The sequence below is a fragment of the Carcharodon carcharias genome, chromosome 2 (assembly GCF_017639515.1).
Source record: "Carcharodon carcharias isolate sCarCar2 chromosome 2, sCarCar2.pri, whole genome shotgun sequence".
Classification (NCBI taxonomy): Eukaryota; Metazoa; Chordata; class Chondrichthyes; order Lamniformes; family Lamnidae; genus Carcharodon; species Carcharodon carcharias.
Window position 1 is genome coordinate 200,280,713 of NC_054468.1, and position 14,347 is coordinate 200,295,059.

The 14,347-nt window shown below is 40.3% G+C and overlaps 1 protein-coding gene across 3 annotated transcripts; it reads left to right on the forward strand.

Moving 5' to 3' along the window:
- Positions 1–3,671: 3,671 nt before the first annotated feature.
- mcfd2 (multiple coagulation factor deficiency 2, ER cargo receptor complex subunit) lies at positions 3,672–14,057 on the forward strand. 3 transcript variants are annotated; one of them, XM_041174317.1, is made up of 4 exons: positions 3,672–3,795; positions 7,348–7,536; positions 11,402–11,561; positions 12,607–14,057. In XM_041174317.1, the coding sequence occupies exons 2-4, from the start codon at positions 7,358–7,360 to the stop codon at positions 12,736–12,738; spliced, it is 471 nt and encodes a 156-aa protein (XP_041030251.1). In that variant the 5' UTR covers positions 3,672–3,795; positions 7,348–7,357; the 3' UTR covers positions 12,739–14,057. The 3 variants fall into 3 exon arrangements, with proteins under 3 accessions (XP_041030251.1, XP_041030242.1, XP_041030260.1); XM_041174308.1 differs by having other exon boundaries at positions 3,679–3,805; XM_041174326.1 differs by lacking the exon at positions 3,672–3,795 and adding an exon at positions 4,134–4,404.
- Positions 14,058–14,347: the final 290 nt, after the last annotated feature.

Sequence of the window (14,347 nt, forward strand, 5' to 3'; positions counted from 1 at the left end):
TAACTCTTAAAGCTCTTCAAACATTACTGAACGAAAATGCCTTTAGCTAGCTAGAACATAAATCAGAACTTGACCTTAACATAAAAGTGACTAATTAGCCTATTTTGAGTAGTGTGTGTGATATTGTGGACCAAACGATAAACAAGATTGCTTTTAAATATGATGCATCAATCAAATTATACCTAATCTCAAAAATAAATATGATGATGAAAGTTTAAAGATGATAAGCAAACTCTGAATACTAATAAAAGTTGAGCAGAAAGTTGATCTGTTGCCCTGAACAAAAACGGGACCAGGCTTTCATCTAGGGAGCAGAGAGGAAGTGGGACGTTTGTCTGATTAGTGGAGAAATGGCTAAGCCTAAGAACCTGAGCAGAGGCAGACAAAAGCTACAGTTGGTGTCCAGCATTCATAAGTGTAGGAGAGTTAATGAGTAGGAGAGACTGGAAATGCCAAAGCCCGACTGTGAAGATGTTGGATATAGTATTAGGGTTATTGTGTGGGATTGTGTAGGTAGCACCATCCATAATGATGATGTAGGAGGGGGGAAGTCCACTCACCCACAGAGAATGCACTGTGAAAAAGTTAGACTGGACCAGAAAAAACATGAAAATCAGGGTGATCATTCATCACTCTGTAGTACTTCTTCAAAAGTGTAAAATGAAAATCTGGTGACCGCATACTCTGTTCAAATAGTACATTCATCCAACAATGGTGACCTTCTGAAATATACATCTACACCTATCCATCCACCAAAAGTGGTCATCAAGGATGCTAACAGTCAAAGAAGTCAAAAACTAGACATGGAACCAAGCCATGCAATGTTCACAATTTCTACGTGGGAAAAAGGTAAATGTATTGATAAACAAGGTCTGCCGGATTTTGAAGGAAATCAAGACATTGAGCAGATGAATTCCTCACAGCTTCCCATCCTGCCCAAAGAATAACTTCCAGGGCTAGAATTCCAGGACTATCCAAGAGTTCAACAACGAGAGACTGCATTGAGTCATCACTCCAGAAGTAAGTAAGGACAGAAAAAAAAAACAAATAAAGGAGGGCAAACTCAAGATGCAAGGAGATGGAGCATATGAATTTCAGGAGAAGGATAAACCTGCAAAATTAAATAAAGAGAGAGGAAAATGTGACTGGGGAAAGTGTCCTGATCCAGTATTCGGACCAAGGGAAAGAAAGAGTAATAGACCAGACAGTTGGCAATCAACAGAGATCTTATTTAGTGTATACCCCAGAAGGTATTATAAATAGAAACTGGAGGAATCTTATTTATATTCATCAAAGGCGACAATCAGTCATACATTTGGAAGAATCAGACATTGAACCATAAGTTAATAAAGAACCAGATACCAGAACTTTTAATGAAGACCATCCAAATCAAGAAAAAGGAGTTCAAGGAGAAATTAATTGTTTGTTAGTACAGAATTTGAGTATTGCTGAAAAAAGAGACATTTTGTTTTTGTTGAAGTTTTTCTTCTTGCACTCATCAGGACAATTCTCAAGATTACCAAATGTAACCAGTGCCTTTTTTACTTGCCAACCAATCAGCACTTTCTTCTCACATAGTATAAATTGTTGTTCCCTTTACATTTGGTATTCTTGCGAATTGTCCTGATGAGTGCAAAAAGAAAAACTTCAACAAAAACAAAATGTCTTCTTTCAGCAATACGGTAAAGTGCAAATGCCTAAATGAAAACAAAATATTGTGGATGCTGGAAATCTGAAATTAAAACAGAAAATGCTGGAAAAGCTCAGCAGTTCTGGCTGCACCTGTGGAGAGAGAGACAGATTTAAGGGGCGGAATCATCTTTAACGGGTGGAATCATCCCAGATTTGCACTAAGTGCAATAACGGGCGGGTAAAACATTTTACCCACCGGCCTCAATGATGGCTTTTCTCGCTGTATCGTCCCAAACCTGCCACTTTACTTATGCATTCCTGGGAAACACACCGGGCTCTGATTTGCTTGCCATGCCGTCACCTCGCCACCTCATCACAGCAGGCACCCCATTTAAAATACAGGTACGCTCAGTCCAGGACTACAGCAAAGAAGACATGGCCCCGAAAGGCAAAAAGACTGCAGCACTCAAGCGCCCTTTGGATGCCGTGGAGGCCCACTGTGACATCCTCTACCCCCGCTCTGGCTGCGACTACAGCTTGGTAGGGATGGCAGTGGTGATCAGTGCCAATGCTGCACAGAAGAGGTTGGCCACCCAATACAGATAATGAATGAATGATCTCATCCATGCAGCCAGGGTATGGCAACCATCTCAGCACTCTAAACTCACACACTCAAGCCCATCACACATCCACTGGCATCTCACTCACTGCCAACTCAAGGGACATCACCACCCATTCTCACACACATACCCTCAACATGTCCATCTGGCCTCATCTCCTCTGGAGACTGCCTTCTCAGGCATCACCATCTTAAGGCCACTTGCACAGATCAACGTGTGTCCCCACACACACCCTGGGTTACCCTCCTTCCCCAGTACAGCCCTCATCCTGCAGCCTTTTCCCTTGCCTGAGGCCACTTCTCCCCCTTCCCCAAGCAAGCGCTAGCCTTCTAACCATTAAAAAGTCACCCACATATGGCTGATCTGGTAGGTAGAGAGTGGCCGTGAGCCCCCGTGCTGTGGTGCTGTCTGTGAGGCCTGGTGCTGATGACTGCAAGTGATGACCGAAACAAGGTAGGCAAACAAACCTTGAAATCCCGAGCATAGTGCAGCCTGCCAAGTGCACTTCACTTATGTTCTGTTGTGAAACACGTTGGTGTGTTCTCCCGCTAACGTGGATGGATGATCCAGTGGAGGGGGGGGGGAGGGGGAACGATTCCGGCGGGCAAGCCTAATAATGATATGCTGATGCATTACAATGAGCCTCCCGACATCCGATGGCGGGGAATGTGGCCTGCCATCGGTGGGCTGAGTGGATGATTGCGAACTGCTTTCACACCATCATGAAACCGATCGTGCCATATTAACCCACTCAAGCCACCAAACATGCTTGATGCCGACAGATACGGAAAATCCCTGCCAATATTTTGAGTCCAATATGACTCTTCTTCGGAACAGGAGAGAGGTGCCTAAAATTTTACTAGACTAAGAACCCGCCTCTAGAGACGCCATTTGTGCGCTTAACTGTACTTTGCATTCAGCAGGCTCCACTGAATTTGAATTTAGTTTTGTGTAATCTCAACTGGATCACTGAACACAAGGACGTGCTAATATTTTTTTGTAGAGCTTTGTAACTTGATTAGTGTTGTCTAGATTTACATTATTACTACGGTATTTTTCCTAGAGAACAGATGAGGTCATTAGTTCCGATGTTAACTTATGCCAGTGAGCAAGTTGTACTTCTTGACAAATCTGCTATTCAGCTATTTTTTTCTGTATAATGGTTTATGTTTGGAAAAAAAAAGCAACTCGTGGTTTATATATACGTGATTTCTTGATTTACAAGAGTCTGTCTCTTTTATAAGACGGGAAGGTTGACAAGGCTGCTGTGTGTGATATGCATCAGCAGCACTTCCAACGTCGATCAGAAAAAGCATCAGCTCTCAGACACACACGTGGCGGACTGGAAAAGCTGCCACGCACCGCCCTGCCCCACGTGACATGGGGCCGTTCCGCCAACCAGCCTCCTGGAGGGCGGGGCCAAGGAAGGTCAAAGGTTTCTTTGTACAGCGGACGCAGTTCGAAGTGAGTCGCCGCGAAGGCAGCTTAGTGACAGACGTCGCGCGGGTGGCGGAGTGGAAAGATCTGGAAAAGCTGAACAGAAGTAAGGAGCGGTGAGAGGTCGATTGAGAATTGTAGTGAATTCCGCAGCGGGCGGTTTTTGTTGGGAACTGGAGGTTTTACCTGGCTTAACGGGCGGTGAAAGGCGATGAGTCGGTTTAGTGGCCGAGGGTTGGTCGGTATTTATTTCTTTCCGCGTTTTTAAATTTTTGTCTAGTTATGCCGCGAGCCCGACCCTCGGCTTCTGTTTGTGTATGATGCACGGCGGAGAGATGATTGACGGTTAAACCCGCTAATCCAGGCGCGCGTCGTCACAAAAGACAGCTGGGAATGTTGACGGTTTGGCCAATCAGAGAGGAGCGTAGGCGGGACAACAGCTGGCTGGCTGTTCCTGGCCGTCGGACTGAGTGAAAGGAGCAGGGCGAAGGACCGACCCCTGGAGAGGGAGAGAACTAATGCAATACTGTACCTATCTCCGCCACTGAATCCTTTTCAATCCAGGATCATCCTGAAATTTTCTCCCCCATCCTCCTGACATCATATCAGCGGATTCCTTCATCTCCAACACTGAGACACGCTTCCTTGAGTTGTGTGAGCATCTCCCCAATTAGTGTTCATGATCAACTAGTGACCGGCTATCCTGGTTTTGGGGGTAAGTATGTGGGATTTGCAGTTGTGCTCAAGGTGACACTCTTCAGACTGCGAAACTGATAGAGCCCAATGCAACAAATCTTTTTTGTTTTCTGTTGAAGAGTCATATGGACTCGAAACGTTAACTGTATTCCTCTCCGCAGATGCTGTCAGACCTACTGAGTTTTTCCAGGTATTTTTATTTTTGTTTTGCAACAAATCTTTAATTCAGTAGTACTCCAGAGAACTGTTGTATATTGACCAAGCAGCATGATTTAGTCATCTAAGTTTGATTTTTTAGGTGTGATGAGAAAATTGAGGTTTGGAATGAGCTCAAAGCCAAAGGTCCAAACTTGTGTTTATGTATCTGTGCTTTGGTGCCTACTAGAAATGTGTAACCATAGCCAAGGCAGAACTGCTATTCCATGAGACTATAGCTGGTACAGACATGATGGGCTGAATGGTCTCCTTCACTGAAACAATATTGTGATTCTAGGATGTATGTTCATTCTGTGGTTGAGAGATTGATGGCAGTGTCTTTGTATAGTGAATTGTGATACTCACCTTGCACCTTAGGTGGAGTTCCTGGCATGCACTCTGGCTAGAAAGATAAATATTTGCATTTGTGGCATGTCTTTTTGAATTTGTCAGATGTTGTGTTTTGCATGAATTACACTTCCAAGTGCAGTTGTGATATTACATGCAAACATGAAGACAGTCAATTTTCACAAAGCAGTATCCTTCAGATGGCAATAAATTTGCTGGGGGCTCGATTCTGCAGTATGTTATGAAATCTGGTTGATGTTTTAGGAATATGACTTTTGGTTTGGGAATTGAACTTTTCAACATAAGTTGAATGGTAATCCTAAGGCAGTTAGCAATCAAATGTTTGGGGCCATGTTGACTTGGAAGAACTAGAAAGGTAAGATCATAAACAGTAAGGAGCTTTTCTTGGCTTTGTAATGGCACCAGTAAGTCTCAGAAGCATTGTCCTGTCTTGTTAGAAATATAAGTTCATATAGTTTCCCAGAATCAAGGAAAATCTTGGAATTCAAAGATAGTTGATCAGCATTTCTACCTGGGAACAGGATGTGTGTCTCGTGTTGCCATAGAGAGAATGATTTCAGGGAGAGCCTTGGTTAGAAGGTTCTAATTTATCTGATGAAGAGTGATACGGACTCAAAACGTTAACTGTGTTCCTCTCTCAGCAGATGCTGTCAGACCTGAGTTTTTCCAGCTATTTTTGTTTTCGTTTCTAATTTATCTGAGTTTATTGACAGAAATGGGCTGTTCAGTTGGGTTTCATGAGGGAAAAGCAGCTGGAAGATGTCTACAGTGGTCCCCTCAAAGCCATGTGGCAGAAGGCAGCCAGTTTGAATAGTTAGCTTGGAGAGAGCTGCACAGAAGCTGTAGGAGCAGACTGGGGAAAGCATATGTAAGTCCAAAGCCTGGATAAGGAGTTGGAGAGTCCACAGTCATGAAGTCTTAAAAGAAAGTTGGAGGATCACTTAACCAAAAGCTAATGGAAAGACCCCCATGTAATTTGTACCTTGAGGAATAGTTGGAATACAAAGAAGAATTCAAGTATCTTCTGGTGGGCTGTGGCATACCTTTTTGGGCTGATCCCAGGATAAGTGATTGAATCTTCAAGATTTTGTATGATAAGGTGGCTCTTCTGGAGGGGCAGGTAGTAAAAGATGGAACTGAGTTTATAGCATAAGTCATTATAAGCTATAGCTGCTTAAATAACTTAAGCTTGTAAAGACTTTGTTTAAAATCTGTATTGAATATATAAAGAGAATTTAAACAATTTTTCTTGTTTAAAAAAACATGAAATTTTGTGGTGTAGTTCCATTCGTTAATTGCTGGGTGTTCGGATTTCTCCTTTAAATGTTAACAGTCCCTAAGAGGATCGTAACAAGTGGTTAGTTGATTAATCATTAGTTAGCGACAATCTTCTTGGAGAAAGGATGTTGAGAAGAATTGGCTCTTGAGATTGGAACAGACTTTGTGACTGTCTTGTCAGTTGGCTACCTGAGCCAGTTGGATCTGCAGTATCCAAGAACACTAGCCATGAATGACCAGTCAGATTCATTTGTTGGAACTTGAGCTTTCATTTATGTTAACCTGTAACTAAGCTTACTGATTTGTAAGCGAGGCAGTCACTGTATGTTCTCTTTCTCTCGATAAATCTTTAACCAAACTTTGAGTGACCCCTTTATTTTAAACAGTGACCCCTAGTTCTAGGTTCTCCTACAAGAGGAAACATCCTCTCCACATTCACCCTGTCAAAACCCCACAGGAGCTTGAGGGTTTCAATCAAGTCGCCTCTTACTCTTCTAAACTCTGGTGGACACAAGCCTAGCCTATCCAACCTTTCCTCATAAGACAACCCCCCCCCATTTGTAGTACCAGCCTAGTAAACCTTTCTGAACTGCTTCTAACTCATTTACGTTCTTCCCTAAATAAGGAGACTGACTGTACACCGTACTCCTGACATGGTCTCACCAGTGCCCTGTACAACTGAAGCAATATCTCCTTTTGTAACATGGTATCAAATTTCATTAGCATTTTGTGAAGGACTTTGTGATGTTTACTGTGTTAATGGCATTTTGTTGATACAGAATGAAATAGTGCACTTTCACTAGTCAGATATCCATTTACTATGGATGGAAAATATAGTCTATTGTATCTTGTATTAGCTGGGTAACTTGAACCAAAGAATATGTTGGATAAAAAAAAATCTGTAATAAAATAATGTAGTACTCTTTTTTAAATCTTAAATTTAATTTCTTAACCAAAACACAGAATTCTCATTTCCTTGCGAAATTCTAAAATTTCAAATGTGGGTTAATTGTTCCCAGCTTTCACAGGATACAAAAGTATTTATTATTTTGTACAAAGTTTAAGCATTTTTAAATATAGTGCTCCTATTTTGAAATAAACTAATTTCATTGTTATACAGGATCTGCATCATGTTATACTGGAGTAGAGTTGTGGGGAGCTGCTTCATAGGGTTTCTATTTCTTGTACTATGGGGCAGGCAGCATCTGCATTCAACTCTAGCTCAAGGTCACCTGCCGCAAGATTTTGAAGTCACTGAGGGTCATCGACCGAACATTCGTCTAGATAAGAACCTTGTTCAAGACAAAGAGTATGTAACTCACTATTTTTACAGTATAAGATAATAAATTAGAGTAAAAGAATTTTCTTTGTTTAGTGCATAATTCCTTTTTAATTTCCTAGATGTTGTGAAGTTGAATGGTAGCTTTGCACATGACAGATTGTGTTAACTTGGAAGTTTAGAGTTTCTCCCCATTTTGCTTTAGGCTATATCTTTATTGGCTGGTAACCTCATACATTTGTCTTTTCTGCAAAACAGATTTTAATTGGCCTGAACAATCACCAACCACCACCACACTCCTCCACTTGGCTGAACTTGTTCTCTTACTGAACAATTTCTCCTTAAACTTGTCTCACTTACTCCCTCCAAATAAAAGGTGTGGCTATGGGTACCTGTCTGGGTCCCAGTCATGCCTATCCCTTTGTGGGGTATGTGGAACATTCCTTGGACTAGTTCTACTCTGGCCCGTCCCACAACTCTTTCGTCAGTACTTCAACGACAGTTTTGATGCCACTTCATGCTCTCGTCTGGACCTGGAAAAGTTTCAATTTTGCTTCCAATTTCCACCCTCTATCTGCTTCACGTGGTCCATCTCCGACACTTCCCTTCCTTGACCTCTCTGTCTCCGTTTCTGGCGATAGACGGTCCACCAATATTCATTTGAAGCCCACTGACTTGTACAGCTCCTCACACCTTCATCCTGTAAGGACTCCATTCCAAATTCTCAGTTCCTTTGCCCCCGTCGCATCTGTTCTGATGCCACTTTCCAAAACAGCGCTTCTGATATGCCTTCCTTTTTCCTTAACCGAGGTTTCCCACCCACTGTGGTTGACAGGACCCTCAACCATCACGCCCCTTACACCTTCCCCTCCCTCCCAGAACCATGATAAGGTTCCCCTTGCCCTCACTTTTCACCCCAGCAGCCCCCGCATTCCAAAGGATCTTCCTCTGCCATTTCTGCCACCATCCAAAGACACCTTCCCCTCACCACCCCCTACCCTGTCAGTATTCCATAGGGACCATTCCCTCTGGGATGCCCTGGTCCACTCCTCCATCATCCCCACCACCTCATCACCTTCTCATGCAAACACCTGTCCCTTTACCTTCTCCCTCCTCATTATCCAAGGCCACAAACACTCCTTCCAGGTGAAGCAGTGCTTCACTTGCATCTCCTTCAATTTGGCCTACTGCATTCGCTGCTCCCAATGTGGCCTCCTCTACATTGGTGACACCAAACACAGACTGAGTGACCGCTTTGCAGAACACCTCTGGTCTGTCCGCAAGCATGACCCAGATCTTCCGGCCACTTGCCATTTCAACACACCACCCTGCTCTCATACCCACATGTCTGCCCGTGGCCTGCTGCAATGTTCCAGTGAAGCCCAATGCAAACTGGAGGAACAGTACCTCAATCTTCCGATTAGGCACTTTACAGCCTTCTGGACTTAACACGGAGTTCAACAACTTCAGACCATGAACTCTTTCCTCTATCCTCCCCTCTTATTTTAATCCCCCTTTTCCTATGTTCATTTTTATTTTTTATCCACTTATTTTTTCAATTTTTATTAATGTATCCATGGTTTTATTCCCTTTTTCATCTTCCCCTTCTATCCCATTTTCAATCCTTTTTTTCTCCCTCACCCCATTCCCAAAAGGGCCACCTGTTACTTGTTCAAATTTGTTTTTTTCAGAGTGCTGGCCCTTGTTCTGCTTTTATAATATTCTGCTTTCTTACCTTTGCTACTATCAGCAACCATTAACTACCATTAATACTCCCATTGTCTTTTAGTTCATGACATCATTGTCAATTTCTCCTTTTGTCCCCACCTATCGCTGGCCTTCTTTCCAGCTTCACCCACTCCACCCCCGTAAACAGTATAAATTTAATCACGTTTCCACTTTTCTCTTCAGCTCTGAAGAAGAGTCATATGGAATCAAAACGTTAACTCTGTTTCTCTCTCCACAGATGCTGCCAGACCTGCTGAGTTTTTCCAGCATTTTCTGTTTTTGTTTTAATTGGCCTTACAAGGTTCTGTCTATGTCTCCCTGTTGCTTGCTTGCTCTCTGTCTTGTTTTCTTTTTTTCTTATGCTCCCTAAAGCAACTTTATCAGCTCCTCACAGTCCTCTACGAATTTTAATTTAGAAGTTATCATCTAGGAGATTTCCTGACACCAGCCTGCTGCGCAGTTATAAATAGCACCTTGGGAACAATAATTCTGTACGAGTTACAAGAGCACAATGGGGTTTCAATATGCTATATCACCATGTCACCCTGTTTTTTTTTAAAAAAAAATCTTCAACAAATGCTTGTAATACTCAAACAAGTATATTGTCATGCTGGGAAGACTAAATTAGGAGAAATAGCAAAACTACAATTTCAGCATAAAGTAGTAATTGTAAGCATGTGCAATGTTACATTGGGACTACTTTTATTGTGTACCTTTTCCATTAATAGATTTTACCTCCAAGCTTTGCTTATGCCTGAGAAATGTATTTTGAGTGCCTTAATGCTGAGGTGAATTACTGGTATTGGGGATAATTTGAGCTGATTCAAAGTATCCTACAAGAGTTAACGTATACTAATCCTTATATCCAAATTCCATAGTGACAACAGTAGCTTGCTACAATATTACACCTTGTTTTCTCTGCCCTTTTCTTTAAAAGACATGATCAATGTACACAGTAAAAGTAGTGCCATTGTAACATTGGCACATGCTTAGTGTTCTCTACAGATGCCCACTGGGTATCCTAATAGAACAGTGTTCATTAGGTGGACAGTTCCTGTGATACTTCTCACTCTTTCCTCCCTTCTACCATTCCCTTTCCACAGCTCAGTAATAGGCCAGCACTACTAGCTAGATGATGTCCCTAAAAAGCAGGAAGGAATCAAATGCAATTGTAGGCCTGTGACATGTAGCTCGGTCTTGGCTGCTGACATAGAGCCAAAATCCCAAGCACTTTAAATTGTTTCTGAAGGGTACTAGATACATTTGAATCTTAGTTGCATTTTCAATTTACACTCCAGATTGTTGCAGGTTCCAATTTCTGGGTGCCTCATACACCAGATATCTTTGGGTGTAGTCAGAGTGGAGCCTCTGATAATCACAAATATCACAAACTGAGGCAGAATGGCAAGAACATATCCCATTTTATTCTAATAAGAATGCTGGATTTACACTTTTAGGTACAGGCCTAGCTGCATTAGCAGGCAAAGCACCAGGAAAACCTGGACAGTATAGGTGAAGATCTGAGATAATAGCTCTCTGCCCCATTTCCTCTTCCCTGTTCCTGGGGAATGCTAATGTTGTTTTCTCCTTTGTTATTCTGTAACCTTTCTGACCTACACGGATGACTGATCACTAGGTCAGTCTATATAAGAGTTTTCTTTTCCTAGTTCATGGATTGAAATATTGATCTGAAGTCATTATTAGGCTATCTGGTTTTCAGAATTTTTTTTCATTGTTGATATGCCTGTGCTTAATCTGGCCCTTTCCTTGGATTTCCTACATTTTTGTTTTCATGCTTTCTATTGGGACAAAATTGTGTCACTAGACTGGCTAGTTTAAAGATTTGTAATTGAGGCAAAAGGGTTAAGTGCAAATAACTATTCCATGTAATAATTCTGTTACTTTGAAGGCAATATATAAATGTGTTGATGTTGTAATGTTGCTTCAAACCTCTGTGAAATTGCTTTTGAAAAAAATTAGATTTTTTTCTGTATATCAGATATGATGGGAATGTATTTGACTACAGGCAAATTTTTTTTATTATCGATACTATTCATGGAACACTTCTCATGACAGAATGCTACTGCAGTTTTTAATAAACAAATGTTACTATTTTTAAATTGAAACTGCACTATTAGTAATGAATGTGGTTTTATTAACATTGCAGTCATATTATGGAGCATTTAGATGGTGTGATAGACAAACCAGAATCTGAGATGACGCCACAAGAACTTCAACTTCATTACTTCAAAATGCATGATTATGATGGGAATAATCTTCTCGATGGATTGGAATTAATATCAGCCATTACACATGTACACAAAGAGGTAAATACTACATTACTGGGGACATCTCTGATTTAGCAGCTGAAATCGGTTAGTTGGGTACAGATTGGAGATCAAATCAAGGACTCTCCTAGTCTGAATGAGTTGGTGATTCACTGCAGCTGGAAATGACTACCAAATTCTTTAAGTCTCCCTATTCATTAAATGCAAATTGTTTTGGCCAATGCACATTACTGTACTTTCTCACAATGGGAAGTGAAATTTCATTTTATCAGCATTGTATACCAATGACACCTTTTGTTTTTATTGGTTTGTGCACCACATCATTGTGTTTCAGTTATTCACAGAACCAGTTTGAGACTGAAGTCTGCATGACTCCAGTTCTATTGTGGTTTGAACCTGCTTGCACACTTGTCAGCGTTGCACTTGCCTATAGTTACTAAATATTGGGGAAAAAATGGATGGTAGAATGTGCATTGCATTTTTATATAGTTAAGCATCTTGCAGTCCAACAGACTGAGCTGAAGTTATATTCCACCCAGTATAAAGGCTTTTTGAGGTGGAGAAAATCTCATTGCTTCACTATGTTGTGCTTTTTATCAGGGCTGGGGGTACAGAGGCAATTGAGCAGTGCTGTGCATCCTAAAGTGTTTTTAATCAATGTAATTGCGGTCTGGGAACATGGCTCACAATTCACTTTTCTGCACGGCAGAATGATGAAAATGCCAGTGTGTATATTGGAATAGTATATGTTGAGCTAATTAAAAAACTGGGCTGCAAATTGCAATGTAATGAAACAAAAGCAGAAATACTTAGTGTAAATAAGTTAGTCTGTAAAGAGAAAGAGGATTATATTCCTGGTGCAAGCCTCTTCTACAGATCTTTGTTGTATTTGGTTGTCTGCTTTCTGAGGCAGAATACATTAAAAAATGTAATTGGAACTGATGACATGTTAATGACTGTTTAAAATTACACACTACTTAAACCCGCTGACTTGTTTTCAGTTTAGCAAATTGTGCCATTCGATGGTTTTTGGTTTTCATACATTCTTATACTTGTCTTTTTTTTGTCTTTTTTTTCTGTGCAGGAAAGTGGTGGCCAAGGACAGCCCATGAGTGAACAAGAAATTGTTAGTTTAATTGATGACGTTTTAAAAGATGATGACAAGAATAATGATGGATACATTGATTATGCTGAGTTTGCAAAGTCACTAGAGTAAAAAGGATGCACGAACGTGGAGTTATATTTCCCATTTTCTGACAACCATAGGGGAAGCAATTAAATATATTTTTTATTATTGGTGAAGGTCAGTTAACTTTATTTCCTTTACAACTGAGCCAATACTAGTTTACCAGTCTCTACAACCGAAAGATTTTAACTTGTGTACAGAATTGCAAACTGATGTTTTTAAACTTTCACTGGATATAAACATTTTTGTGCAATTTAAAAATGAAACTTCTACAAGAGTAGTGTTAATGTTATCCATTATTTCAATATTGTGAAATTTTTCATTGGAGACATACTGTAAATAAAACAGTAACTCATGTTGACATTAGATCATCGCAATGTGAAATGATTTGTATTTTAAAGTTATCACTTTGTTACTTAAGTCAGAATTGCTTCTAACTGTATAGGGCAAATCAATAAATTAGAAAAAGACCAGTTCTTGAACTGTTAAATATCTTCATTTCTAATGTCAGTTTTGCCTCAAAACCTGCAATTTAAATGTAGGTAATCAATAAATGCACTAGTTATATTGTATTACTGTACATATCAATTTGTATATGATAGTGTTTGTGGGATAAGCCTTTTAAAATGTAGGATCTTCTAGTTTCAGGAGTCAGTGATGTAGTGTAACATTATAGCTAAGTAACCTTGCTGTTAACCTACTTGTGTTGAATATGACTTTTTAAACTGTTCAAGGGCCAGCAGTGGCATGCTTTTGATACCGTTTGATATTGTAGGACATATTTGTACTGATCATGCTTCACCCTCAGTTCCTAGTTTTTGCTGATCTGTCAGAAGAAGCAGAATGAAGATTATATGCTCCTGACTGAGTTTAATCAGTTCTGTGGTATTTGGAATATAGAATGTCCAGTGTTTGTTTGAAAGTTATGTTTACAAAAACATTTAGTAGTGGCTTTATCATTTTGTCTATAAAATGTATTAGTTTTAAAATTTGGCTTATTGATAAGATTGAGTATTATTAATATATTGGAAACTGTTCACATTCTCATGAGCCATCTTTAGCACTGCACCTTTTTAACTGGTGAAGGGAGCAGTGGTTGGCAACTTTAACAAATTCCAGCCTTGAAATTATGCTGTTTGCACTGGTGTACAGACACTTGGTGTATTGTTATGGCATTTTATCTATAATAAGTGTTAAAATAGTCATGAATATCATACTGATGTAGTGTTCATGTAATGTTCATACACCACAACTTCAGGACCTCATGGGAAATTTATGTAGAAGTGGAATTCTGCTTTGAGACTTCTGTGTATATATATATGTAGTGGATAAAAGATATTTTAACTGCATTTAAATGTCTTGTGTTTAAATGTGCCTTGGATGAAATGTGCTACCTCACTCCTCATACAAATGCATCAATTAAAATGCTGAATAACATGTAACTGTACTTCGGTTTTCACAGCTTTATCATACTTTTAACGTGATACATTTTGTGTTCACACTTTGTATTTGAGAACAAGGCTACCTGAGGGTGACAAATTCCAAGTACTCCTTAACTGACAGCATTTTATTTCAATATTTTAAACCTACAAATACCCCATCTGAAATCAGTAAGTCTGTGTTTGGCCTTGGCAAAAAG

Bases quoted from the DNA above. Each gene is read 5' to 3' on its own strand.
- mcfd2 (XM_041174317.1), top strand. From the start codon at position 7,358: ATGTTATACTGGAGTAGAGTTGTGGGGAGCTGCTTCATAGGGTTTCTA. The intron at 7,537-11,401 runs GTATGTAACTCA...TTAACATTGCAG, and splicing joins AACCTTGTTCAAGACAAAGA to TCATATTATGGAGCATTTAG. The intron at 11,562-12,606 runs GTAAATACTACA...TTTTCTGTGCAG, and splicing joins TTACACATGTACACAAAGAG to GAAAGTGGTGGCCAAGGACA.